The sequence below is a fragment of the Podarcis muralis genome, chromosome Z, assembly GCF_964188315.1.
Source record: "Podarcis muralis chromosome Z, rPodMur119.hap1.1, whole genome shotgun sequence".
In the NCBI taxonomy this organism is placed as follows: Eukaryota; Metazoa; Chordata; class Lepidosauria; order Squamata; family Lacertidae; genus Podarcis; species Podarcis muralis.
In genome coordinates, this window is record NC_135673.1 from 1,262,676 (window position 1) to 1,289,014 (window position 26,339).

A 26,339-nucleotide genomic window follows, 5' to 3' on the forward strand; every position below is an offset into this window, starting at 1 on the left:
CCACAACCCACACACACATCATCCAAAAAAGGAGGAGTTAAGTACAATAGTGGGAGATCATAGATTGCTTCAAGGGCCTCTAACCACACACCACTTTTCTCAAGTTACACCAGAAAACAATAATCTTTTCCATTCCCAGATAATCATCAAAGGTCTGGAGAAATTCTTACCTTCAAAAGGTCTATTTCTTTAATGCAATCTTGTCTAGCCTTGGCATCCATCATTTCAAATATCTTCAAAAGGAAAGAGAGTTACATGTTGAAAGTCAAGCAAAAAATATGGACGTTCCCACATGTTTAAGATTCTAGATCATCCCTAAATTATCTCATCTCCTGGGCAACCATGACCTTTCTGAAGCTCCCTAGTTTCTTGGGGTTCTTAAGAATGAAAAAGACCTGCAAACAAAGCAGAAACTGAAGCACCAGCATTTAGCACATAAATGCAACTGGAGAAAGTATTATTAAGTTTGTTGTTTTCTCATCAATTTGTTGACCTTAATAAACACAAACAAACAAACAAACAAACCACACAAACCAAAGTAATTACATTATACTGTATAAATAAATGTGTATCTTAAGAATACGCTGAAAAGTGCCAGGGAAATGAGTACAAATTATGATCTAAGACTTTTTGGGTTACACAATTAGACTCTCCTCTTCTATTGATAAAATAAATTGCCTTCTTTTGCATATTCCTCTGCACTAATTAAAAGCAAAGAGGCTTAGATATTCATCCTAATAATCAGAGGGCTATTCACTATTTTATATGAGAGTAGCTTGGGTATAAGGGACGCAGGTGGCGCTGTGGGTAAAAGCCTCAGCGCCTAGGGCTTGCCAATCGAAAGGTCGGCGGTTCGAATCCCTGCGGCGGGGTGCGCTCCCGTCGTTCGGTCCCAGCGCCTGCCAACCTAGCAGTTCGAAAGCACTCCCGGGTGCAAGTAGATAAATAGGGACCGCTTACAAGCGGGAAGGTAAACGGCGTTTCCATGTGCGGCTCTGGCTCGCCAGAGCAGCGATGTCACGCTGGCCACGTGACCTGGAAGTGTCTCCGGACAGCGCTGGCCCCCGGCCTCTTGAGTGAGATGGGCGCACAACCCTAGAGTCTGGCAAGACTGGCCCGTACGGGCAGGGGTACCTTTACCTTTACCTTTAGCTTGGGTATACTAAAGAGATACCCAAAATAGGCCCATGTAAAATCAAAATCCAGCCTACAGCATATGGTAGAAGGGAGCCAAAAATATTAAAGATTGTAACATTTTATACAACAAACAAGGGTAGGCTTCTGGTTCATGGCCAACTCCACAAATGGATATCTATAAGTAGCTGCTGTCTGATCCATCCACAGGTAAAAACAGTTCCAAGAAGCAAGGAGGTTCACGACTAGCCCATTTGTGCCACCAAGAGGCACATTCATCCAGTCTTACTTGGGTACTCCAGTGCTCACCTGTACTTTCTTTAATGCCACTGGTTTTCTGTCCAGAAGGCAAGTAGCCTTGTAGACTTCACTGAATTGTCCTCGTCCAATTTTCTTCTCTATCTGAAAGTCTGCTAAGGTGCAGCGATAAGGGTATGAAGTCAGATGCCTCTGTTTAGGGAGGAGAAAAAGAGGATAGTGGGTTAAATGAAAACATATATTCCTACTACCATAATGCTATACTACATCAGAAGGCAACTGAAGCAGAGCTCTTCCACTAGATCAAACCTCTCCCAGCAAAAGTATTTCAGAGCCACCTATATCAGGCTGACCTGTGAACGGAAGGTGAGCTATAGTGCTATATGCTGTGGCTTGTGGCATTATTTCTGGGAGGGACCATAGACAAATGGTAAAGCATTCTGCAAACAGGGTTTCAGGTCAACTCTATGGTACCACTATGCAAAAGGGCTCGCTGGAAGGAGACTCTGGAAAGACTTGTGTATGAGACCAGGGAGAGCTGCAAGCTAGAGTATACAGTGCTGGGTTAGATCAAGGATAGCTCCCTCCAGAAGTTACTGGATTACAACTCCCTAACCATTGGCCATGCTCACTGGGACTGATAGGAGTGCGAGTCCAATATCTGGAGGGAGCCACTTTGGCTACCCCAGGGCTAGGTGGATCAACCTACCAACCAAGACAGTTTCATACGTTGCCTCCACAGAATCTTTCAGTGGCTATTTATTTATTTATTTAGCTGTAAGTCAGGAAATGTTGTTGTTGTTGTTTACCTTGCTTTTCAGTTCCAAAAATGGCTCCTAGAGCAATTTACAAAGGACTTTTTTTAAAAAAGTAAAACAATAAAAACAAGCAAAATGGTAAATAAGAATGAAAACAGCAAAGCAACAACATATTCAGTATGAAAAACAGAGATTAAGAACTAGTCAGAAGCTGTAAGAAACAGAGTGACTGAACTCTGTACTGCTGTACAAAACTTATGCTTTACTAATGTATACTTTAAACCACCCCCTGAAAAAACAACTGCCCCACATCCTCTCAAATGTATTCAGATCCTTCACTATTCAATACCTTGAGGGATTTTGGAGTTGAGAGCTTTTAACTGTAAACGGCACCAACTTTGTCATGGTGTTTCCTGCTATGAAAACAAGGGTTTCCCCAAAGCAAATGGTACAATGGCTTGGTAACATTTTTACAGTATAGCAGGAGACACAAGATCCACATCCCACTTCACAAGATGCACCGTTTCTAGCAGAATTTACTGAACCAATCAGTATTCAATACTGCTTTGGAAAGCCTTTGCCTCAACTGTTGTGTGGGGTTCAGGAAGGATGCCTGTGATTCCAGCGCTGGCATGAATCAGCAACTGGACAATAGGAGCTACTGCATAGATGGAAAGGTCCTGCAAAGCTCAATGATTCTGAACTGTGCTTTCAAAGCTGGGTGCAGGCTTAGAAGCTGGAACGGTAGCAGGGATAACTACACCCTGTGTAGCTAAGCCAGAACCTGGTATGTCAGGTGAAGCTCAAAACAACACAGCTTTTTTTGACAACAAACATGAGGAGCAGTAACTTCTACACAGAACATTACTGGCTTGAACTTTATATGCACTATGCAATTCTATCAACCCCACCAGCCACTCCAATATATAGTCCAGTGAACAGAGGATGCAACAAGGTATCATAATTATGCATAAAAGGCTTGAAATACGCAATAAGTAATGATAACATTCTCATGCACATCAGTACATTAAAGGAATGCCAAGAGCAGTTCTCTGCTGCCTTCTTCACCTGAAAAAAACAAAACACGCAGCAGAGCAGCATAGTTTCCTGCAGACAAGTTCTCACTCTTTGCAATATGGCTCAGCCACAGAAGTCGGCTCACCAAGCCCCATTAATGCCGGGAAACGACTGGACACCTCAGCTGATAGACTCTGGCATCCGCCAAGGCTACAGCTGCACATTTACATATGCAATGACCTAGATTTGCATTTGCTATCACAACCTATCAGACCTAATTAAAGCAATGGAGCCAAAGAGAGGATGTAAAATTATAGCATGAACAAAAGTAGCATATCCAGGTCAGACCAAAACATGCCAAAACTTCCGTATTTATTAGAGCAGGCCATTTTCCCGCCATGTTTAGACAGTTATTAGTAAAATATTGTGTCCACAGCAGACACGCTTTCAGTCTAAGTGGGGGGTGGGAGTGGTAAAAAGAAAGAGAAATGCTAGGCCACAAAATCAACCCACTGCTTGTCATCCAAACTGTCTACAGTCATGGGCGGCTCTTCTAAATTTTTTCCTGCTACCTACCTAGCAGCAGACAGAAGGTACCGTGCAGGGATGAGAGGCAGTCGCTTGTTTTGGCTGAGCACACCTCAGCTGGCATGAAGAGCTGCAACTCCACTCTCCGCTGGAAGCCACCAGTGGGCCAGAGAAGACGACAGACCTCTCCTCTCTGTCTCTGAAGCTATCAGAGGTGGGGGGAGAGAAGAAGGGGGCTTGGAGGAAGCTCACTCTTTGGCACAACGGTCTCTGAGCCCAAGTCTTTCTGCCCTCCTTCCATCAACCCATGTAGGAGTTAAGGGCATGGGTGTAGCCAGGGGGGCAGCTGCCCCCCTATATCAAGTAAAACATAGAGATACTTAACCAACTTATCAATAACATCGGTTCTGCCCCCTAACAAAATTCCTGTCCCCTCAACAAAATCCTGCCCCCCCCAACAAAAATCCTGGCTACCCCCATGGTGAAGGGATTCCCCCCCAAAAAAAAATGCTTTCCCCCCTTTCTTCTATGAAGTTGAACCTCCCTGCATATTTCACAAGGTCCCAATGCATCATTCATTTAGTTCACAATTCACCATACATTTGACCCAATATCAGTTACTCTTAAAGGTCTGATAAAAATAAAAGGGTGTTCACCAATATGAGGATGATACCCAGCTCTACCTCTCATTTAAACTGGAACCAGTGAAGGTGGTGAAGGTCCTGTGTGAGTGTCTGGATGCAGATGGAAGATGCATGGAGGTTAACAGATTGAGGTTGAATCCCGACAAGACAGAAATACTGTTTCTGGGGGATGGGGGTGGGCAGTGAGGGTGGGTGACTCCGGGTCCTGAATGGGGCAACTGTGCCCCTGAAGGACCAGGTGTGCAGCCTGGGAGTCATCCATGAAGGCGCAGGTCAATTCTGTGTCCAGGGCAGCTGTCTACCAGCTCCATCTGCTACGTGGCTGAGACCATTCCTGACTGCAGACTGTCTCGCTGAAGTGGTGCATGCTCTGGCTATCTCTCGCTTAGACTACTGCCATGTGCTCTACATGGGGCTACCTTTGAAGGTGACCCGGAAACTACAACTAATCCAGAATGCGGCAGCCAGACTGGTGACTGGGAGTGGCCGCCAAAACCATGTAACACCAGTCCTAAAGGATCTACATTGGCTCCCAGGACGTTTCTGAGCATAATTCAAAGTGTTGATGTGGACCTTTAAAGCCCTAAACCAGGGGTTGGCAACGTTTTCTGAGGCTGGTCTGGTCCACTCCCTGCCAGACCTCTCAGAGGGCGGGAGCGTGCATGCCCGTGCGTGCGCTCAAGCTATTTCCAGCACACTTCCGGGACAGTGGAGCGCAGATGCTCATGTGCACACGCTATTACCAGCGCTCAGAAATTGGTCCCCGCGGCAAGAGAAAACATAGCGCTGGAAAAAAACCACGGAATCTCCACGCCAATCCACGGAACAGCTGTGGGCCGGTTCCAGGAAGTTCCTGGGCTGGAACCGACCCATGGGCCTTAGGTTGCCAACCTCTGCCCTAAACAGCCTTGGCTCAGTATACCTGAAGGAATGTCTCCACCTGTTGTCCAGTCCAGACATGGAGGCCCAGATCCAAGAGCCTTCTGGTGGTTCCCTCACTGCGAGAAGTGAGTTACAGGGAACCAGGCAGTTGGCCTTCTTGGCAGCAGTGGCGCTCTCCCTGTGGAACACTCTCCCATCAGATGCCCAGGAAATAAAGAACCACACAACTAATAAGAGACATCTGAAGGCAGCCCTGTATCGGGAAGTTTTTAATGTTTGATGTTTTATTGTGTTTTTAGTATCCTGTTGGGAGCTGCCCAAAGTGGCTGGGGCAACCAGTCAGATGGGCAGCTTAATAATACGGAAACTGTATGTTGGTACACAACTGAAAGTTGGCAAAAATACTTCATTGTGTCACTGCGGTATATGTTTATGTGCCAGTACTGGGAAAGCGGAAATACCTATTTTTAAAACTAAGGCAAGAGGCTGAATGTCTGCCTGAGCAGTACACACCACAGTACAGAGCCAATTAAAGGCATCTGTAAGGTGCACCTGACCTGCCTTGTCAGCCTCGTAACATGCTTCCAGCCTACACCATCTGCACTGACGCCACATGGGAATTGGTGAAGCCATGATGTAGAGCATGGTGTTACCACACTGAATATTGCAATGCATTTCATCTTGGATAAAAGTGTATGGGTAGAAAGCACTTATTGGGCACCATGAGTGTTGTCTACTCAACAACTTTGCTCACAACATGAGGTCTGCAGTTAAAAAAATAAAAAATAAAAATAAAAATGCAATTGCACAAAATAAAGCCACAGCTGCTATCCATGAACGTAACAATATTTCTCAACTGATTGGGAAGCATGAATAGAGCAAGTATCATACCATTAAACCTCCTCAGGGACAGTCCAGTTGCTCCACAAGAGAGAGCACACAAATAGATATGAGAACAAGCAGATATAAACATATGTTAACACTGCAAATTCTGGCAGAATGCATGCCTTGCCTGCAAAAGTTTCTAGGTTTAGTCCACGGCATCTCCAGCTGAAAAAAAATCTGCAAAGAAGGCTGAAAACACTCTTCTCAAAATCAAATTCATTGGATTCAAATGGTAGATTGGGAAAGACTATGGAAGAATGACATGAAATTTACTTAAAGAGAATTATATGAAAATATTATACAGATGGTACCTAATCCTGGTTAAATTAGCAAAAATGTATAAAGCAAAAGATAATAAGATTTGGATATGTAAAGAAGCGGAGGGCACTTTTTACCATATGTGGCGGCAATGTAAAGTTATAAAAAAAGGGAAGTGATATATAATGAATTGAAAAAAATGTTCAAAATAACCTTCATTAAAAAACCAGAAGCCTTTTTATTAGGTATCATAGGATTGGACATACCGAAAAAATACAAGACTTTGTTTATGTCTGCAACAACGGCCGCTCAGATATTATTAGCACAACGCTGGAAAGAAGAGGAAGTCCCCACTAAAGAAGACTGGCAAACTAAGTTAATGGAATACGCAGAAATTAACTGGGAGAATTAGAAACCAAGAAGACAATAAATTTAAAAAGGAATGGGGAATGTTTATTGCATATATACAAAAGCAATGCATACAAGTTAATACATTAGCAGGATTTTTTAAAAAAATGCTTGTAATATTATAGATAAGGTATAAAATTGGAAAGCAAAATGAGGTAAAGAATTTATGGACATGCATGAACAACACAAAATAAGGGAACTGGGGCCAGAGTGAAGTCAGGGGATTCTAGTAGCCCCATGTTTCGGATTTAATGTGGATAGTGTATATAGTTGTTTTTAAGGTTTTGGTGTATGTTTTTTCTTTTTTATGTGATGTTTTGTTGTTGTAAAAATTAATAGCAATATTATAAAAAAGGGGGGAAAGAAAACACTCTTCTCTGCTGAAGACCCTGGAGGACTGCTGCCAGTCAGAGTAGACAGATGGGCATATCACCTGTCCTGGAATAAGGCAGTTCCACATGTATCAAAACTGCACAAAGGAACCCACAATGTCTTAAGTTAACTTGAACACTGTGAAACAGAAAACCAAGCTGTGGAGTTCCCTTGATGTTTTATCGTGTTTTTAATATTCTGTTGGGAGCCGCCCAAAGTCGCTGGGGAAACCAAGCCAGATTGGTGGGGTATAAACGTATTATTATTATTATTACTACTACTACTACTACTACTATTACTAGGGAAGCGGGTGGTACTGTGGGTTAAACCACAGAGCCTAGACTTGTCAATCAGAAGGTTGGTGGTTTGAATCCCCGCAACAGGGTGAGCTCCCGTTGCTCGGTCCCTGCTCCTGCCTACCTAGCAGAAAGCTTGTCAAAGTGCAAGTGGATGAATAGGTACCGCTCCGGCGGGAAGGTAAACGGTGTTTCCGTGCGCTGCTCTGGTTCGCCAGAAGCGGCTTAGTCATGCTGGCCACATGACCTGGAAGCTCCCTCGGCCAGTAAAGCAACCCCAGAGTCGTTCGCGACTGGACCTAATGGTCGGGGATCCCTTTACCTTTACCTATTATTATTATTACTATTATTATTATTTCAGGAGCCATTTTTATTTAAGTCTCACTTAAGGCAACACTAACTAAAATTAATTTGTTGCATTAGCTTCAAGCACTAAGAAATGGCTTGATAAAAGTATCAAACCAAATTAGTAGGCAGCAAGAATAATAAAATGCAGATTTTAAACATTTCCCCCATTAGAAATGCCAACGAATTTTGAGTTATTGCCACCTTTAGCTAAGAAAATTCTCTCCATTCCAACCTACACCAATGCGGTGTGGGTCTGACAACAAACTGGCAGCAATTCTAGTTATATATTCACTTACTCTAATTAGAAAACTTCTAAATAGAAAGTTCTATTGTGAGTCATAAGGAAAAGGTTAACCATAATACTAAATATAAATACTGCAGACGAGCAGCAAGGGATGATTCTAAACCACCTCTTCAAGTCTTCCGGGACGTGTATGCAGCAAATTGTGGCACGTAACCAATTTATCTGTCAATGTTGCAACTTTATTCCCTTTCCCAAAAGTGGTTCCCCAACTCTGTGTATGAAAGCCCACAAAACAACTACTGCTCCCACTTTTGCATAATCCTTTAGAATGCAAGAAGTCTATGTGCTTGTGATGTATGTTTGGTGGACAATGTGACAGTTAAAATTCCCCTGCATGTTTTGCCTTTCAGAACAAAAACCAGAGTTGCAATGGATCACAAAAGTTACGTCCGGTGGTACCTCAAACAGCCTAGTTCATGAACAACTTAGAACCTGAACGTCGCAAACCCGGAAGTGAGCGTTCCAGTTCTCAATATATATATTTTTGAAGTTGAACGTGTCCTGAGCTTCCATTTTTAGTGTTGCACTTCCGTTGAGAGAGAGAGAGAAAGAGAGAGAGAGAGAGAGAGAGAGAGAGAGAGAGAGAGAGAGAGAGATCGTGCTGATTGGGGTGGTGGGGAGAAGCATTTTAGGGGTAGTTTTTCAACAGCCTGGAACAGATTAATCCGTTTTGCATTACTTTCTATGGGAAAGAGCACCTTGGTTTTGGAATGTTTTGGTTTTGGAACGGACTTCCGGAACGGATTAAGTTTGAGAACCAAGGTACCACTGCATAGTACCTGAATTCTCTAAACCTGCCTTCCCCAACCTGGTGCCCTCCAGGTAATGTTGGACTTCAACTCTCACTAGCCTGCCCCCCTGGCTCTGCTGGTTGGGGCTGACGGGGGAGGGCACCAGGTTGGAGAAGGTTGCCTTAGGCATTCTCAAAACTCATCCATCCTTTTTGTTGTTGTTATGAATTTTGACTTTAAGAAAGTTATTGTTCTATAGCATATCAGAATGTTATGGATGAAATCCAGTAGAAATGCAATCAAGATACAAATACAAAAGTAAGCGAGCCCAATAATTTCAAATAGCCATACTTGGTCATAGTTTGTTTAGTTATAGGAATTTATAGTGTACTGTTCAGTGTGCAGTCCCAGGGTGGGAAAACTCTATCTCTGGAGGAAGGTTAGATAACAGTTTTATTCTACACTGATTAACCATTTTGCTAAAATTTTACAGTAAAATATCCTTAATCACCAGTCATAAGATCTAATCAAAACATGGACAGAAGATGAAAAACAGATGACCTAATCCTGGCACTGACCTAAACCAGTCATTGGGAGACCAAAATACCCTCTGATAAGGAAGACATCCCATGCTTCTGGCTATGTAACTGTTCTGATAAACAGTGGTGCCATTTAAAAGGATTATCATCTGACTTTTCAGGAACCCCATACTTATGAAGGCTATTCCTAAGACATTTTCTCTCTGCTGAGTATAAAATAACCCTATTTGTTTTTTGAAAAGTTCTCTCCACAGTCTCCCCAAAAGGATGATCTTTTAAAATAACTTAAATCCATTTTGTGATCTGAGTGGTGCTCAAATATTTTAATGTCTACCAAGACAAACACATTTTGAAGTACAACGATTGTATAATTGATATATTCTTACACATCTTGAGCTAGTTTGTTAAAATGACTCTTATTTCCTCCCTCTGGAACACCCTTCCATCGGATGTCAAGGAAATACAGAACTACACAACATTTAGAAGACATCTGAAGGCAGCCCTGTATTAAGAAGTTTTTAATGTTTAATATTTTATTATGTTTTTATATGTGCTGGGAGCCATCCAGAGTAGCTGGGGCAATCCAGCCAGATGGGTGGGGTATAAATAATAATAAAATTAATATTGTTATTGTTTTATTGTTATGGTTATTATTATTCCAGGAGCAAAAATGGGACAATTATTTCTGGTATCTTCTCTCCTTACTGCCCATTGAGACAAATGACATAAAATACCTGACATATCAATCAGACCAACTCCATTTTCTCAATCAACAATCTTCTCTAAAAAAAATAAAAATCAGCTTCTGTTAACGTCAATTCAATAATGTGTAGTGATTCAGTTAACAATAATAGCTGTCATTTCACTCTTAATCTCTACAATATAAAGTATTAGGATTATAGTCAACAATACAAAGACAAACTGTCAGAAACCCAGTCTGCCAAAATCTGTTAAGCTTTATCAAATCACAAATCGATCCACATTTAATAATGTAGCAGTAAACTACTGCAATCAATACGCACAAAAATGTATTCAAGAAGCTCAGTAAATCTAGAACAAGATCAGAAATAAGTAAGAAAATTCACTGAAAAGCTGAAAGAAAAAAAAGAGCTCATCAGACACTGTCCGTCAAACATCCATGGAAGGCAATTCCACAGATTCCGGAGATTATCCGCTCCATTGCCTAATTCTTAGTACAGCCAAGTATGTTTCTTAAAATCCAATTGAAAGCAGCTTCTCAATACCTTAAACAGGAGCTCTGATCAATACATTATCCTCTTTAATAATAGCCTCCAAGAGACTCAAGAGCTGCTACCACATCATCCCCACCTTCAGTCTTTTCTCTTGTAGTTCCAGTTCTTTAAGCCTCTCTGCAGGACAAGCTTCCAAACCCTTAATCATCTTCACTGGTCTCCCTCCTCCATCTCCAGTCTTGAGTCCAAGAGTATAGACACAACTTTAACAGAGGCTGGAAGTGGCCAAAAATGCACTTAAAAATGACCACTTCTGACAATGATGCATCCTGTCAGGCCCACAGGAGAAGACAGTATTAGCCACTAATTACATTTAACTATGTCATTAGAAATTCCAACATGTGCTCTAAGAAGCCATGAATGTATCTGCTGCGTAAGAACACTTCCTAATCTTGTTCATGGAATAATTACATGGGCTCCATCCTGCCAAATGAGACTGTAATTAACCCTAATTGCTTAAAATGTAACTTGGCTAATTCAAGGAGATCAATTACTATTAAATGACTTAATATGACAAATTACTGCAGTAGGGGAGGGGGGGAGCGTTCCACACAGGCTATTTCAACGCAGCACTGAGCACCATGTGTTCACAAGCAATTCATTTTTTTTTCTAGATCTCATAGTTGTACTTCGCTTTTGCTCTCTTAATGAATTAGCTCAGCAATGAATGGCAGGACTCACAATCCAAATGCTACCAATTTTCCAGGAAGAGCCTTGCCGGATTCATAATTCTGCAGTATTGATGGGCAACAGCAACCCAATGCTTAAGGAAAGCTAGTATTGCTTCTTCAGAGTAGACCTCTTCAATATGACTACACGCAATATGCAATACTACACTTAAGAAACGTGACATGGCCATGGCCATAGAAAGAGAGATCAAACATTTATTACAACAACAACATTCTGGGCAGCTTCCAACAAAATATTAAAACACAAAAAAACCCCTCAAACATTAAAGACATCCTTGTACAGGGCTGCCTTCAGATGTCTTCTAAAAGTCAGACAGTTGTTTATTTCCTTGACATCTGATGAGATGAGAGGGCGGGCACCACTACCGAGAAGGCCCTCTGCCTGGTGCCCTGTAACTTCACTACTTGCAGGGAGGGAACCGCCAGAAGGCCCTCAGCACTGGACCTCAACGTCTGGGCTGAACGATGGGGATGGAGACGCTCCTTCAGGCTTCTATGGGCCGAGGCTGTTTAGGGCTTTAAAGGTCAGCACCAACACTTTGTATTGTGCTCAGAAACGTACTGGGAGCCGATCTAGGTCCTTCAGGACCGGTGATAAAACACCGGCAGCCCCTCCGAGTCATAAGTCTGGCAGCTGCATTTTGGATTACAGTCAAACCTCAGTTGTCAAACGTAATCCGTTCTGGAAGACTGTTCGACTTCCAAAACGTTTGACAACCGAGGCGCAGCTTCCCATTGGTTGCAATAGCTTCTTGCACTCAAGCGGAAGCCGCATTGGATGTTGAGGTTCCGAAAAACACTTGAAAACCGGAGCATTTACTCCTGGGTTTTCAGCATTAGGGAGCCAAAATGTACGATAATGGAGGCATTCCGGAACCGAGGTTTGACTGTAGTTGTAATTTCTGAGTCACATTCAAAGGTAGCCCCACGTAGAGCGCATGGCAGTAGTCCATCACAGCAATCCTGTGAGGCAGGTACGCTGACAGAGACTAGCCCTTTTGTGTCTGGACGGGGATTTTAAACATGGGTTTCCCCAATCCAAGACCAACAAGCTTGTTTTCTCCTGCTCTGGAAGGCGGGACTTGAACCAATGCCTTCAAGTTACAAGAAAGGAGATTCCGACTAAACATCAGGAAGAATTTTCTGACAAAAGAGCTGTTCCACAGGGGAACGGATTTCCTCAGGAGACGTGGGCTCTCCTTCACTGGAGGTTTTTAAGCAGAGGTTGGGAGGCCACCTGTCCTGGTTGCTTTAGCTGAGATTCCTGCATTGCAGGCGGTTGGACTGGGTGACCCAGTTTTATGATTCTAACCACTACACTACAGTGACTCCACAGTCACATAAAGAAAAATATTAGCTGGCACGATGTGGGAGGAATACTTGCTTCAAGCATTCTGGTCAGGAACTTCCCTGTTTTCCCACAAATAGATTTTGTAATGCTAATGGCATCCTACATTTTGAAATTATTGATTTTAAGAGTTGTCAAATATTTGAAGCAGAGGACCAAGAGAAGGAAACCGGCTGCTTACTTGTGCATCGTGCTGGTATTCCTGGCTTGCCACTTTGCAGAGCGGGCTGTTCTGGTCCCCCAGATGATGTGGATGACTGTGTTGTCCTTCCATAGTAACATTCCAGACTTTGCCTTTAAGCTCTGCGGAAACAAGAACACACCTGTGTCAAAGCAAAAGGCACCTACATGGCTGAACTCAAGCGGATTAGCAGGAAGAACCAGTAAATGTCACTATTCTCTGGTGATATACATACAACTTCACATCTGAACAGGAGTTCTTCCTTGTCCCCCCATCACAGGCAATTATCTGACCAGTATCACAAACTCTACATCCCACAAGGAACATAATTCTTGATAAAGAAGCTAGCAGAAATGTCTGCCTCTTCCTCTCTCACTGCCAATCTCTTCCTTTTGTCCTTCACTGCTTATAGCAGCTGCTAGCACCCAGGCCCCATGTTTCCTGGATCCTCTGTCACAGGTGTGCAGTACAGTGGTACCTCGGGATGCAAACGGGATCCGTACTGGAGCCCCGTTCGCATCCTGAACAGAACGTAAGACACGACTGCGTGTCTGTGTATGCGCAGGTCGCGTTTCGCCGCTTCCGTGCATGCACATGATGTCATTTTGACCATCTGCGCATGCGCGAGCAGCAAAACCCGGAAGTAACGTGCTCCGTTACTTCTAGGTTGCCACGGAGCGCAACCCAAAAATACTTATCCTGAAGTGTATTTATCCTGAGGTATGACTGTATTACAAAGGATATATGGGGACTGGGCCGCTTTTACCATCACAAGAGGGAAGGGAGACCCTAGAAAGGTAAGTACCAGTTTGTCACACATTTTCACAGAGTACTGACCCAGAACCTTCCACCTTGCCGACATAAGGACATGAGAGGTTGAGGACACTCACTATATTCCAAGCACAGCAAGAGAGAAGCAAGGCATAGCAAGCATCTAATATTTCAATACAAACTTGCACATTCTTCTGAATGTCACAGAAGCAAAAGTTTGCCATTTTTAATTATACCACAAAACCCTTATTTAAGTGCAACTGGTTATATATAATGGTTACCGCTGTCAAGGAAGGCAAATGCAAATTCCTGTCTAAGGAGATAATACAGAAAACGAAAGAACACCAAACATTACTTTTTTGACCATTATAAAAACCCCATGTGACAGTCTAAACATATGGAGATTAGGCTACGATGACTGGATCCTCTTCTATGGTTACATTCATGAAATATAATAGCAGATGTGGTCCACGTTATCCTCTTCTGGCTCAAAGAAGATGAAAATAATACTGCCAACTTTAGCTGGGGGCGAACCTGTGACAATTCTGTGGTACCAGAATGACGCAACCCAGACAGAGTTGTGTTATGACTGATGTTAAACATGAGTTGCTCACAGATGCTTGTTGTAATTGCAAGTCCTTCATAAACTAACTTGCAACACGACACATTCTAGCTACAATGCTTATGTCAACTTGGATTCTTCCCACTTGCCACCACCCTGTCATGCGCATGCCACTGCCAGGGGAACTTCATTGCACCATGAAGACACTTCCCCTTATCAGTCGGTGCAAAGATCCAACCATGACACTTCCAAAGTACACTGCCGAGGCAGATGGAAGATATGACCCCAAATCCCAGATTAGCATCTACAGCTTCCCAGAAGTGGGAAATATTCCCCAGGCTTCTGTAAATTCCTTTCTAGAAATATAAGTCTCCAGAGGCAGTCAGGATCAAGAGGGAAGCAGCAGTAACATTAGGGACACTTAGTAATGCTCCCCAGGAACAAGTCTGTAAAGCACTAACTTTAAATATTTGACTCCATAAAGTATATGACAAAAGCTAACTAAAAGAAAGAATTTAAATTAATTGTGGGGTATCATTCTACAGCCCCATCCCTGGACTCCAGGCTTCAAAAACCATCTTTTCTCTGCTGCCTTTAGGCTTTGGTTTCAACATGGATTGCAAAAAATTGTGCTATTTGATTTTTCTTATAGTATTTTTAGCTTTATGCTGGTCATTTTTTGGATTATGGATTTGGATGTTTTAAATTGTATAACAACAACAACAACAACAGAGAGGGAGACACAGAGGGAAAGAGCCATGTTAGCTGTTTTTAGCAAGAACCAAGTTTTGCAGCACTTTAAGGATAAACACAGAACTTCAGTTTTTTAGGATAGCTGCCAAATTGAGGTTCCACAGCCACAATAGTTTTGTTTGTTTTTAAAGTAGAGACTAGAGCACTAATACCATTTCTGAAGCTCCTCCAAAAAAAATCCAAACAGATTTGTGTTGATAAAACTCAAAGGCAGTCCAGAGTCCGCAGCTGGGTGACTAGAGAGAAGACAATCAGAATACCTGCTTAGAAAGCACTACACACTGCAACTAGAGTGATGGCGAAGGTGGTTCTGTTAGACTACAAACCACCTGAAAGAGTCTCCTGGCACCGTTTCCCACAGATGCAATACAGGTGGTGAAGAAGGTCCTCTTCCCCGTAGCTATCGCCACTTGGTAGGCTCAACGTTGAGCTCTAACCCATGTTCGGTTCAGAACAAGTTTTTCACCCTGGAGCTCTAGCCAACTCTGCAATTGTTTCATTGCCCTCAGCTTCATGGAAAACTATGGGGCCATCTGTGCTCCATGCAACTGGAGAGGGCGCTTCGGAGCCAGACGGTTGATAGCCCTGGTTAACTCTGCATTCCAGGGAATCAGCTGAAAGGACATCAACATGGGATAAAACATCCCCTACCACTCTCTGGAAACCACTTGGCTCCGTTAAGTGGCGGGGGTGGGCCATCCGAATCGGCTCCACCTCCCTGCAGAGGGGAAGGTTTGTGGAGAAGCCTAGCTGCTTTGTTGGATCTTATATTGGAGTGGATGAAATGAACGTTGTTTATAGCAGACAGATGAAGAATCAGAAGTCCCTTACCTTCTGAATTTTTTTTCTCTTTCTCTCTCAGCTAACCTCTTTTCTATTTCTTTTTCTTTATTTCTCTTTCATTTTCTTTATTCCTTTACTCCCCCTCCTTCTCTTTATGTTCTTATTGTATTTAGATTTTAAAAAGGGAGAATATTTCATATTAAGTTTTGTATTTTTCTCTATCAGCACCAATAAAATTTATTCCGGGGGGCAGAAATAAAAGGAGTGAAAAGGAACACAAAACCCGCAGACAAGAAGCACAGAACTCCAGCCTACAAAGCAATCAAGCTGCAACTTCTCCCACTAGACAACAATATGAACAGCTATCAGTTTCACTAAGTACTTGTCTTACTCATTCACTAGAAATGACATCACATTTACAGTGTAGCATTTCTCCAAAAAACAATTCTGCCCCCCCCCCCCGTTTTAGAAACTGAGTCAGTATGTAAAAGAGAATTTGGTAAACACTGCAATTGCTGGGAATGGGCAGGGGTAAAATCCGGTCCCGTTACAACTGTTTGGTTAAATCTGAAGTGAAGGGCTAGAGATTACCAGACAATGAATTAGTACCATGTGACTGAAATGCACAGCTCTGAAAGTACACAGGAGAAGGAAAGGAAGCGGGTAACTAGCTGAATTGAAGAAACTGAGAAATCAACAGCCATATCTAATTTGCAAGGATGTTTGTGGTATTTCTCAGTTCTTTGGAGTTGTCAGCATTTTATCACCATCCACACTGTTTTAGATATTGCAAGAGTTTGTGGGTTTTCTGTGTACAACTAGACAGTCCTACTTTGAAAAACACACTTCTCAAAGAGCACCATGAATGGGATTTCTGATATAGAACATTTCATAAAAGCTATACAAATTGCACAGAGATGTTTTAATATTTGTCAGAATTAACCCTTGGCTTTTCATTTGTGAACGGTATAAATTTCATGCCAAAGTACAAGAATTAAATCCCCAATGGCACATTCCTGCTGTTCTAGTTTAAGGTGACTTCCTCACAGGCACTGAGCCATGAGATATCTCAAACAGAAAAGGGCTCCTTTCTGAAACTGTGAAGCTTAGTCTGTCAGCAACACACACATGGAGAGCACACATGCTTCTGGCAGGCTCATGATTCTTTGGGGGCTGCAAGGAAGACAAGGTGTGCTTGCTTCCTATGAGAGATCAGAGACAGCCATTAGCAGCTCAGGACAGTACAGCTGCCACAAGTAATTCAGTTTGGCTACTTGTTTCAAAGCATCTTTGCTTGCAAAGCTTTGGAAGGAGTAACAACAAAATATCAGTTTTGAAAAGTGATATGCGTCAGCTCACATGATACCAACACTGATTCTTGCTGACACCCAAGGGACACACTGTCCTGCTCAAAACTAGCAGCTATTCTGGGATGCTGGGAAAACATGCTATAGGTAGATCAGAGCATAACTCACGAGAGGCAAGGCAGCAAGTTGCAAATACCTACTTCTGTTGGTGAAAAAACTACCCTACCCTCAGCCAGAGAATCAACAGACTGCACTATCTTTACTTTTAGAGTAGACACACTATAGAAAGCTGCCTTACACAGAGTCAGACCATTGGTCCACCATTGCCATTCATTAGATCAGTATTGTCTACACTGATCAGCAGTGACTCTTCCGGGATTCAGGATTGAGCCTTTTTCCAACCCTACCAGGGGGCTTTGGCATTCAAAGCAGATGTTTTACCACTGTAGAGATATGTGTGTATTCTAGGGTTGCCCATGTCGGAAAATTAAGAGCAGGTTTTCAATATTTAGTTCTTGACAGTAAATAAGCATAGTGATATACAGTAGTTCCAAATTCAGAATTCCAAACCTGACTTCTTTCATTTGTAACTGCAAAGAAAGTCTTTGATGGCTGTTAAATCAAGTTGATGAGTAAAATGAATTATGAACAACTCAAAGGAAAGTTTTCTGCTTGCTATCATTGACATAAGAGGGAAAGTGGGCCTATAAACCCTACTCAATACAGAGGCTGGATTTTTATGCTTGCCTCTTCACACCCCACCAGACACATACAAAAACATATATCCACATGTTTGTACACCAGCAGTATTTGGCAGAAGCAACCATGTTCAACGTTATGAAGAAAATTACAGGGGTTCTAAAGGTAAAGGTACCCCTGACCATTAAGTCCAGTGGGGGATGACTCTGGGGTTGCACATTCATCTTGCTCTAAAGGCCGAGGGAGCCGGCGTTTGTCCGCAGACAGTTTTTCTGAGTCACGTGGCCAGCATGACTAAGCCACTTCTGGCGAACCAGAGGAGCGCACGGAAACGCCGTTTACCTTCCTGCCAGAGCGGTACCTATTTATCTACTTGCACTTTTTGGTGTGCTTTCGAACTGCTAGGTGGGCAGGAGCTGGGACAGAGCAACGGGAGCTCACCCCGTCGCGGGGATTTGAACCACTGAGCCCTGGGCTCTCTGGTTTAGAACCCAGCACCACCCGCATCCCTATAGGGGTTCTACTATGACACAATTACGGTAATAATGCAGCTCCCAACACTATACAACCAGAAGTTAAATTGTATGGCCATAATCTGAACTGCTGAGCTGCACAACACAAAACTCAATCCACTAATTTAACCCCCATAATGGCTACAATTTTGCAGAAATACACCCAAAGGTACACCAACAAAGCATATCCAAGCAACATTACTCTATTACGCTGCATCACAAGGCACCAATTTTGTTATACTGAGTCACAGAAAACTGTAAGGGCTACTGGCACTAATGGATTTATGCATGAGAACTGGCTCTTTCCTGTATTGGACTACTGTAACAAGTTCTGTGTGGAACTTCCCTCAAGACTGCTCCAGAAGCTGCAAGTGGTACAGAATGCTACCAGCGGGTTGCTGAATTAAGTAGCTGTGCTGAGGGAAGTACCATAAAAAAGGCTGATTGCCGAAGAATGGATGCTTTTGAATTCTGGTGCTGGAGGAGACTCTTGAGAGTCCCATGGACTGCAAGAAGATCAAACCTCTCCATTCTGAAGGAAATCAGCCCTGAGTGCTCACTGGAAGGACAGATCCTGAAGCTGAGGCTCCAAGACTTTGGCCACCTCATGAGAAGAGAAGACTCCCTGGAAAAGATGGAGGGAAAGATGGAGGCCACAAGGAGAAGGGGACGACAGAGGATGAGATGGTGGGACAGTGTTCTCAAAGCTACGAATATGAGTTTGACCAAACTGCAGGAGGCAGTGGAAGACAGGAGTGCCTGCCGTGCTCTGGTCCAGGGGGGTCATGAAGAGTCGGACACGACTAAACGACTAAACAACAAAGCTGAGGGAACTTCACTAGCTGCATAATAGCTATGAAAGTATATTCAAGTTCGTGTTACTTACATATAAAGCCTTGTACATCATCTTGGGATCAGGTTTCCTGAAGGACCACCAGCCCCTGTATGGTCCCATAACAACACTTTGGTCACCTGAGGAAATTTTACTCCTGGCACCATACAAAATATCATTTGGCAGCAATCCCAAAATGGGAATTTTCTGCTATAGCCGCTTGAAATGCCATTCCTTTGACCATAGGTCAATAATCTGACCATCATCAAATATTTGCTTCAGAGATCTTGCTAAGACATATTTTTGCACAGGCTTTGTTTTATAAAACTAGTCCTGATGCCATTTTTATCTCTGTTTACATGATACTGTTTTACTGCTTTTATGTTTCCACTGCTTGTATACCATGTAAACATTTTTTACATATCAAGTAGTTTAGAAACATTTTAAAATAAATAAATAAAATCTCACAAGTCAATGCTCTTTGACATGTTCCATTGTCAGAATTATTATTAAGTGTCTTAGTGACACGGCACCAGGGATTTTTCTAACCCTGCTCATCCATCAGATTACTTTTATGCATAAATCAAGCCATCAGCCAATTTATACTGTATTTTATTCTAAATGAAGTAAAACTATCACATTTTCCTTCAGCTGAGCACTTAGCAATATTATCTGAAAAATACACTGAACATTTTTTCTTTCCAGGATTAGATGTTCTTGTTCTCCTTTCCAACATAGCTGCAGGCAAGTTTCTGGCCTGGAATTTACTTGCTCCTAAACCAGCAGGGAAAAACATTTGTAATAACAACAACTACCACCACAACAAAGAACTGCCCATAAAACATACTGGCTCACTGTATCAAGGCCTATACAATCCCCAGCATGTGGGAGACGAAGGGTTTCATCACTTAAAATGAACCCCTCAATCTGAATGGTACTCCATTTCACAATATGCAAATACAATTTTGGAATCTCTCCCTGAACTCTGACCGTCACCTACTCACACATACATACAATTCTTCTAAAAGCGATATTCCAGCAAATGTTCCTGCAACCTAGGGAAACCAAAGCTTACACCACCCCCTGCAGAAATCTGACAGGTGCACTTTAGAAGGCAAAAATGCCCAGGGCACTTGGTAGCGAAGCCCAATATCATTAGTTACAGGATACCTATTAAGGAAAGTAACTTCAGTAACAGCAGCCTCTGCTCATAACTGATGCACCCTGATAGATGCCCAATGCGCACTCCCTTTCCAAATCAGCCTCGATAACAGCTGTGATCAGCTTAATAAGGTATAAGTATGTAGCTTTGGATGCCTAGATCACATCCACAGGCCAAATTATTCTCCCTGATGAACAAACAGCTTGAGTAGCAAGGAATACTTCCCAAGCAGAAGAAAGCACAGCAGCAAGAATTGTGCCCACATGTCTGTTTCCCTATGCCAACACACCTATCCTCTTGCTGTGTATATCCAGCTGTTTTCCATATGGCTAGCGCTCAACCCTCTCTGTTGCTCACAATGCCACTGAGCAGTAGCAATGCCAAATCTTAAACATTTCAGGTAATCTAAAAGGCAAAATTTTCTAGCTCTAAAAACACTGAATTTAAAAAACAAAATGAAGCACCCCCAAAGCTATTCAGCACCTGAGATTTCCCAGTTGAAAAAGGTGCATAGTTCAGAATGTTGGGGAAAATATATTGCACATAATTGCTGGAATACTCAAAAACAGGAGGATAGAGAGGGAACAAGGTTTAATCAACAACAGAAATTTGTGTATAAATTCACTGCTTCTGTGCTCCTACGCACAAACACATTCCCCTCTTACCTGCCTATATGCATAGGAGAAGGAGATTTGTTTCATTTTTACCAATGCAACTTGCTACTTCCAGTGTTGCATATCAAAATCCAAATCAGTGGCCTAAGCCCATTACTCATAATGTGAGGGTAAATGCAGAAGTTGGGAGAACGAAGTGGATCACTGCAGTCTGTGAGAGAACTTCTCCAAAGACCTCAGAAGCCCACTCTACAGTAATCTGGAGCAGGGCTTTAGTGTGGCTGCCCTTGCCCTGTGGAATAGCATTCCTGTTGAGATACAACAGCCAACTATGTGCACTTTTCAGAAAGAGTCAAAGACTTTTTTGTTCAAACAGGTTTTCCCAGCTGGATAAATGGGTATTTATCACAAGTGCCCACTTGTAGGGGGTCTAGTCTTGTTTTAAACGTACAGTGGTACCTCCGGTTACGAACTTAATTCATTCCGGAGGTCCGTTCTTAACCCGAAACCGTTCTTAACATGAGGCGCTCTCGCTAATGGGGCCTCCCGCTGCTGCTGGCACAAAACTTCCGCTCGTATCCTAGGTCAAAGTTCACAACCAGGAGCATCTACTTCCGGATTAGCAGAGCTTGTTACCCGAAGCGTTCGTAAGGAGGAAGGTACGTAACCCGAGGTTCCACTGTACCTGTTGTTGTTTTTTTACCTATTTTATATATCTTATATCACCTTAGCATTGTGGTTTAGAAGGCGATTAATAACTAAATGATGATTATTCTAATAAAAATAGTAATAGTAATAATAAGAATGACGATAAAAACAATTTTAATGCCAATTCACCCAGTTTGGAGTTCATCACAATCACTTCTTCTTCCTCCTAATTCTTTGTATTATCAGTGAGCTGCCACCTCAGTGCTCACCTGCATTTAGGAGCACAAGTCCCAATAATGATCCTTGGTGGGGAGGGACTTCTTACCTCTCTTCTTTGTAAAATCTGTTTCCTGTTCCTTAACCAATTCCTGACCTACGAAGGGATGGACCTTCGTGTTGTCTTATCCCATGACTGCTAAGTTTACTTGGGAATCTTTGATAAGGGACATTACTGAAAGCTGGATCACCCCATCTCAAGTAACTCTTACCAGGTTAATCAGACAGGACTTAGGCTTGCAGAAGGCATGCTGGTTCTGCTTCAGAAACACTTTCTCTATATTATTGGTATTTCTGTCTTTAATAATGCTTTCCACCAGTTTTCCCACAACAGATCTTAATAGGCCAGGGATGTCCAACCGGCTTGCAACTTTGATGAAGTGTCCCCAGAAGAAGCTCAACAACTGTACTGTTGGTCTTCCTCCCCCGAAAAAGCTCAACAACTTTATAGTTTTTATAGTGGGAGTGTGAGAGTATATCACAGTCTCTTTGGAGTTGGACATCCCTGCTCTAAGCAAACTGCTGTTACATTGTCCATCTTTGTGTATGGAAGCTGAACTTAGGGACATTGCCTGTTTGTTTGTTTTTGTTACAAGATCAGCAGTTACACAGTTCTTTAAGACCCCTCCAGACCAGTAGCGATTCATTTGTTTTTCATTTGTTAATAAGCCCTAGAACAATCTCATTATCACTCAAATTACTCAGACCCCTTCCTTAAAAAGTTAGTTCAGGCACAAAGATCTGCCCTACGTCTTCCACAGTGTAACAGATCAAACTTCCTTTTCCTCCTTTAGCACACCTTTAACTCCCTTGTCATCCAAAGGTCTGATCACTTTGTTAGCCAGTTTCCTGTTTCCAAATTACTTTTTTTTTAAATGGCCTTAATGCTTTTAAGGATGTGCTTCTCAGATTTGTTTTGGCATCTCTTTTTGTCTGCTTGCATTTATTTTGCCACAGATTGTGTTCTTTTTTTGAACAAGACTTTTATTTTTTGAAGAAAGCCTTCTTATCTCCAACAGCCTCCTTGACTCTGCTGGCTAACTACTCTGGCTTTAGCTAAAGCCAGCAAAATAATCTGTCCCAGAACAACTGACTGGCAGAATGCAATACAGTGGCACATCAGTGACATGCACATTGGACATCCCTTCATGTTTCCTTGCCAGAGCCATCTACCTGAAACCCTGGGCTGCCGGCCAAAGGCAAGCTGTGGTAGGGAAGAAGCCTGGCTAGTGCAAAGAATAGGCTGGCAAGACTGGCTCATGTTCACTGCTTAAAACATGTTGCTCTTACATTTCTGAGGTGCCATAGCACACTCATTTCAGGTACAGGTTGGCGATAAGGGGGGGGGGGGGGGACCTTGATAAATCAATAGGCAAAGTGACATTATTACGCTTTTTCAGCCAAAACAAAGGGCAGCTCATGGAAACTGAAGTACAGTACAGTACTTCCACTCAGTGAGCAGTGTTTGGATCTCACTTAATACTAAAGTTTTATAGAAATCGCAAGTGTGAAAGACACTTCTATAAGGTCAATTGCAATCTATAGGCTTTATTTTCACAAAAATACATTTGGGACCGAGGTGGAATATATGTGTAAAAGAAGCAGAACACCTTCTACTGAGGCCTCCATGAAAGAACAAAGTGACTCAAACTATTTTGAAAACTAAGCACCAAAATGATTCTGCCTTCCTTTCTCTCTCTGCTGCCTGATAATGTTCTCTCTCTTGCTGGCTCATAAAATAAATCTGTCAAGATGCTATACAAGATTACTGATATATTTAAATGATGGCCCTGGCTTGTGATTACATTATCTCCTGGCTCTGTACGTGTGTGACAAGGCAGCAGCCCTACCCTGGGAGAGTCTTATTTCTGAGTGACTTTTATTGTCCATTATCTTACAGCATTTATGCCACAGCCATGATGTCTTGTAGGAATATTTCACAAAAGAAATATCTTTGTCGTTAGTATTCTCACTGCAATTTAGTCAGATCAACCTTTAAATCTCATCCATCATGCTGAAGAGCTTTGGCAAAGCAAGCAACAGTAATATATGCCTTCTTGTAGGACGTAATTACCAGCTAGGTTAAACAGCAGTGCCTCCCCGCATCCCCTCCTGCAACACAAACAGAAAACACACAAGCAGCCTCTGGCTTCTCACTCTCTCACTTCTTCTGGGTGGAAGCGCATAACCGGTTCACTGCAAGCAGACTGACACTGTCTGGCACATGACAAATATACTTGAACCTAACAATTAAGCTTCTGTCAGCACTTCCAAAAGCAAGGAGTATTTACAGTAAATCCCTCACAACTTTTAACTCCTTTGCTTGCCTTTCTCAGGAATCAGTTCAAGATGAGTCAAAATCACCATAGGCAGAGCAGTTTAAGACGAAAAGACACACAAATGTATGGCAATACAGTAACATATACCTTTCAGGACCTAAGCACTGGTAAGAGAGATGGCAACAGACAAAAGAGTCCTAGGGAGCGTAAGGGAATTGTACAAAAAATTAGTAATACTTCTTTCGATTCCTATAGCTGACCCTCTCCTGACTTTCTACAGCATACATGTTCCTACTACAGCTTGAGAGAGGGACACATATTGAGGCTATCCACAAAAGTAGGAGTTTGCAGGGTTTGCAAGTGTTCTCAAATTGTGAGGACTGCCTTTAAAGAAACGTTGCCTTTCCCCTGCTTATGGCAACCACGGATTTTCTAGGCCTTTCGACTGAGCTTTACGGAAACTTATGAATATGATGCATTCCCACACCCACAATGGCTTACCAATTATATTGCTTGGTGATGTGGGGCAGGGCTGCTCTTTTCTGCCACTTTTTAAATTTTCCATCCTCAGGTTCTCTCTCTTAGAACTTAACAAATAATCTGCTCCTTTCTTATTCCCAATTATCTGCCTTGCATGAAAGAGGCAGGGATTCATTCTGGTGTATTAATGACACTTGGGGAAGCTTTACACAATTTACAGAGAATATTTTTAAATGCTTACATTATTACCCAGAAATATGGCTAAAGTCTCAAAAATAAATGCTGAACATTTATTTTTAAAACTTTCTTCTTCTTCAATGTGAAGAAATGCAGAAGGGCTGGCAAGGAAACACAGTAGTGCCTCAGTTCCTTTCAAAGGAGATGTCACTGTCTATATAGCATTTGAGATATACTGAAAACCAACAAAGCTTATAGTGGGACATCTGTCCGGAATAGGCAACGCTCTAAGATCCAAGCCAGAAGCTAAACACCCCTGGAAGCTTGTGCAGATTGTTACAAGAGTGTTCTCAAGGGGAGCAGATGCAAGAACCAGTTCCCTGGCTACAGCCCTGGGATCCTGTCTCAGAGGCATACTTGCCACAGGCTCAGAACCTACATATAGGACTGGAGAGAGACCACAAAATTTCCTAATCTGTAATAAAAGACTGCAAAAAGGACACAATTTTTAAAAATAGAGTGTCAGGGAACTGCCATCGGAAGGACAGGAGGTGCAAAGGCTCCCTCAGGTTGAAAGAGACGGAGCAGCTGAAGAGGGAACCAGTAGGGGGCGAGCAGGAACTTCCAGGGAAAGTGAGTCGGAGGGGTGGCTCAGAGACGTTTCCAGCGAAAACAGTGGAGAGGTCTCAGGACCTCCTATAGGGACACCCACGCCTCGCCGGAAACTGTCACGCAGAGAGTCCAGAAGACGTGTTTCCGTGAAAGAGCTTTTATGTTGGAAACGTTTCCGAAAGCAACCACTTTCGGATTCTACTAGCGATTGACGCAGCCATGCCGGAGGGGCTCCGTCACAGGCAGAGGTTTGAAAACCTGATCAAACTCTGAGGGACTTGCATTTTACGCACAAGCAGCTCATCATCCCACCACAGCAATCCGAAAGTCCCTGAAAGCCAGCTTGTGCAAGCAGCGGCATCATGAGCAACCAGCCGGAACCGGAGGAGCAGGAGCAGCTGGAGGAGGTCCAAGCCTGGAAGAAAGGTACAGGGCGTTGGAGATCCAGCTGGCCATGCAAACGGCGAGGCTTGAGGAGAGGAGGGCTCAGGATGCAGAAAAGGGAAAGGAGAAAACCACCTCGATAGCCAGAAAGGTGCCAGGATTGGTGCAGAAATTCGGGGGAGATCCCAGAAACTATCATGCCTTTAGAACTGAGATGCAATACGCTCTCAACCTGCAGTATGATGACTTCCCCGACGAGGAATCGCGAGTGGCTTTTGTAATTGGCCATCTCGAAGGGGGGGCGAAGGATTGGGTTCGACCCCTGATGGCAGTGAATAATGAGATACTAAAGGACACGAGGAAGTTTTTTCGTGCCATGGACCTGATGTTTTCCAGTGACATTGAGCAGGGGGTGGTACGAAGGCAGTTAATGGCTTGCAAACAGGGGAGCCGATCTGTCCGTGAGTACTGGACTGAGTTTACTATGCTGATTCATAAATTGGGGTGGGACCTATCGGCAGAACCCATCCAAATGCTTTTTGAAGAGGGGCTTTCTTCGGCCGTTAAAGATGAACTTTCCCGGGGGCCAAGGGCGGAGTCTATGGATCAGCTGACCAAATCCGCGCTGGCCATAGGAGCGCGCCAGGAAGCGAGA

The 26,339-nt window shown here is 42.9% G+C and overlaps 1 protein-coding gene across 3 annotated transcripts in view; it reads right to left on the minus strand.

Moving 5' to 3' along the window:
* Window positions 1-26,339, minus strand: part of NEK6 (NIMA related kinase 6) — a 94,977-nt gene that overhangs the window by 43,139 nt on the left and 25,499 nt on the right. For 2 of the 3 annotated variants that reach the window (XM_077922288.1, XM_028715363.2), the window contains exons 2-4: window positions 12,834-12,955; window positions 1,444-1,584; window positions 171-233 (exon numbers count right to left, since the gene is read on the minus strand). In XM_077922288.1, the coding sequence (XP_077778414.1) occupies window positions 171-233; window positions 1,444-1,584; window positions 12,834-12,926 (297 nt within the window). In that variant the 5' untranslated portion in view covers window positions 12,927-12,955. Of the gene's footprint in view, window positions 1-170; window positions 234-1,443; window positions 1,585-10,691; window positions 10,848-12,833; window positions 12,956-26,339 lie in introns of those variants that run through there. The other variant, XM_028715364.2, reaches the window with a different exon arrangement.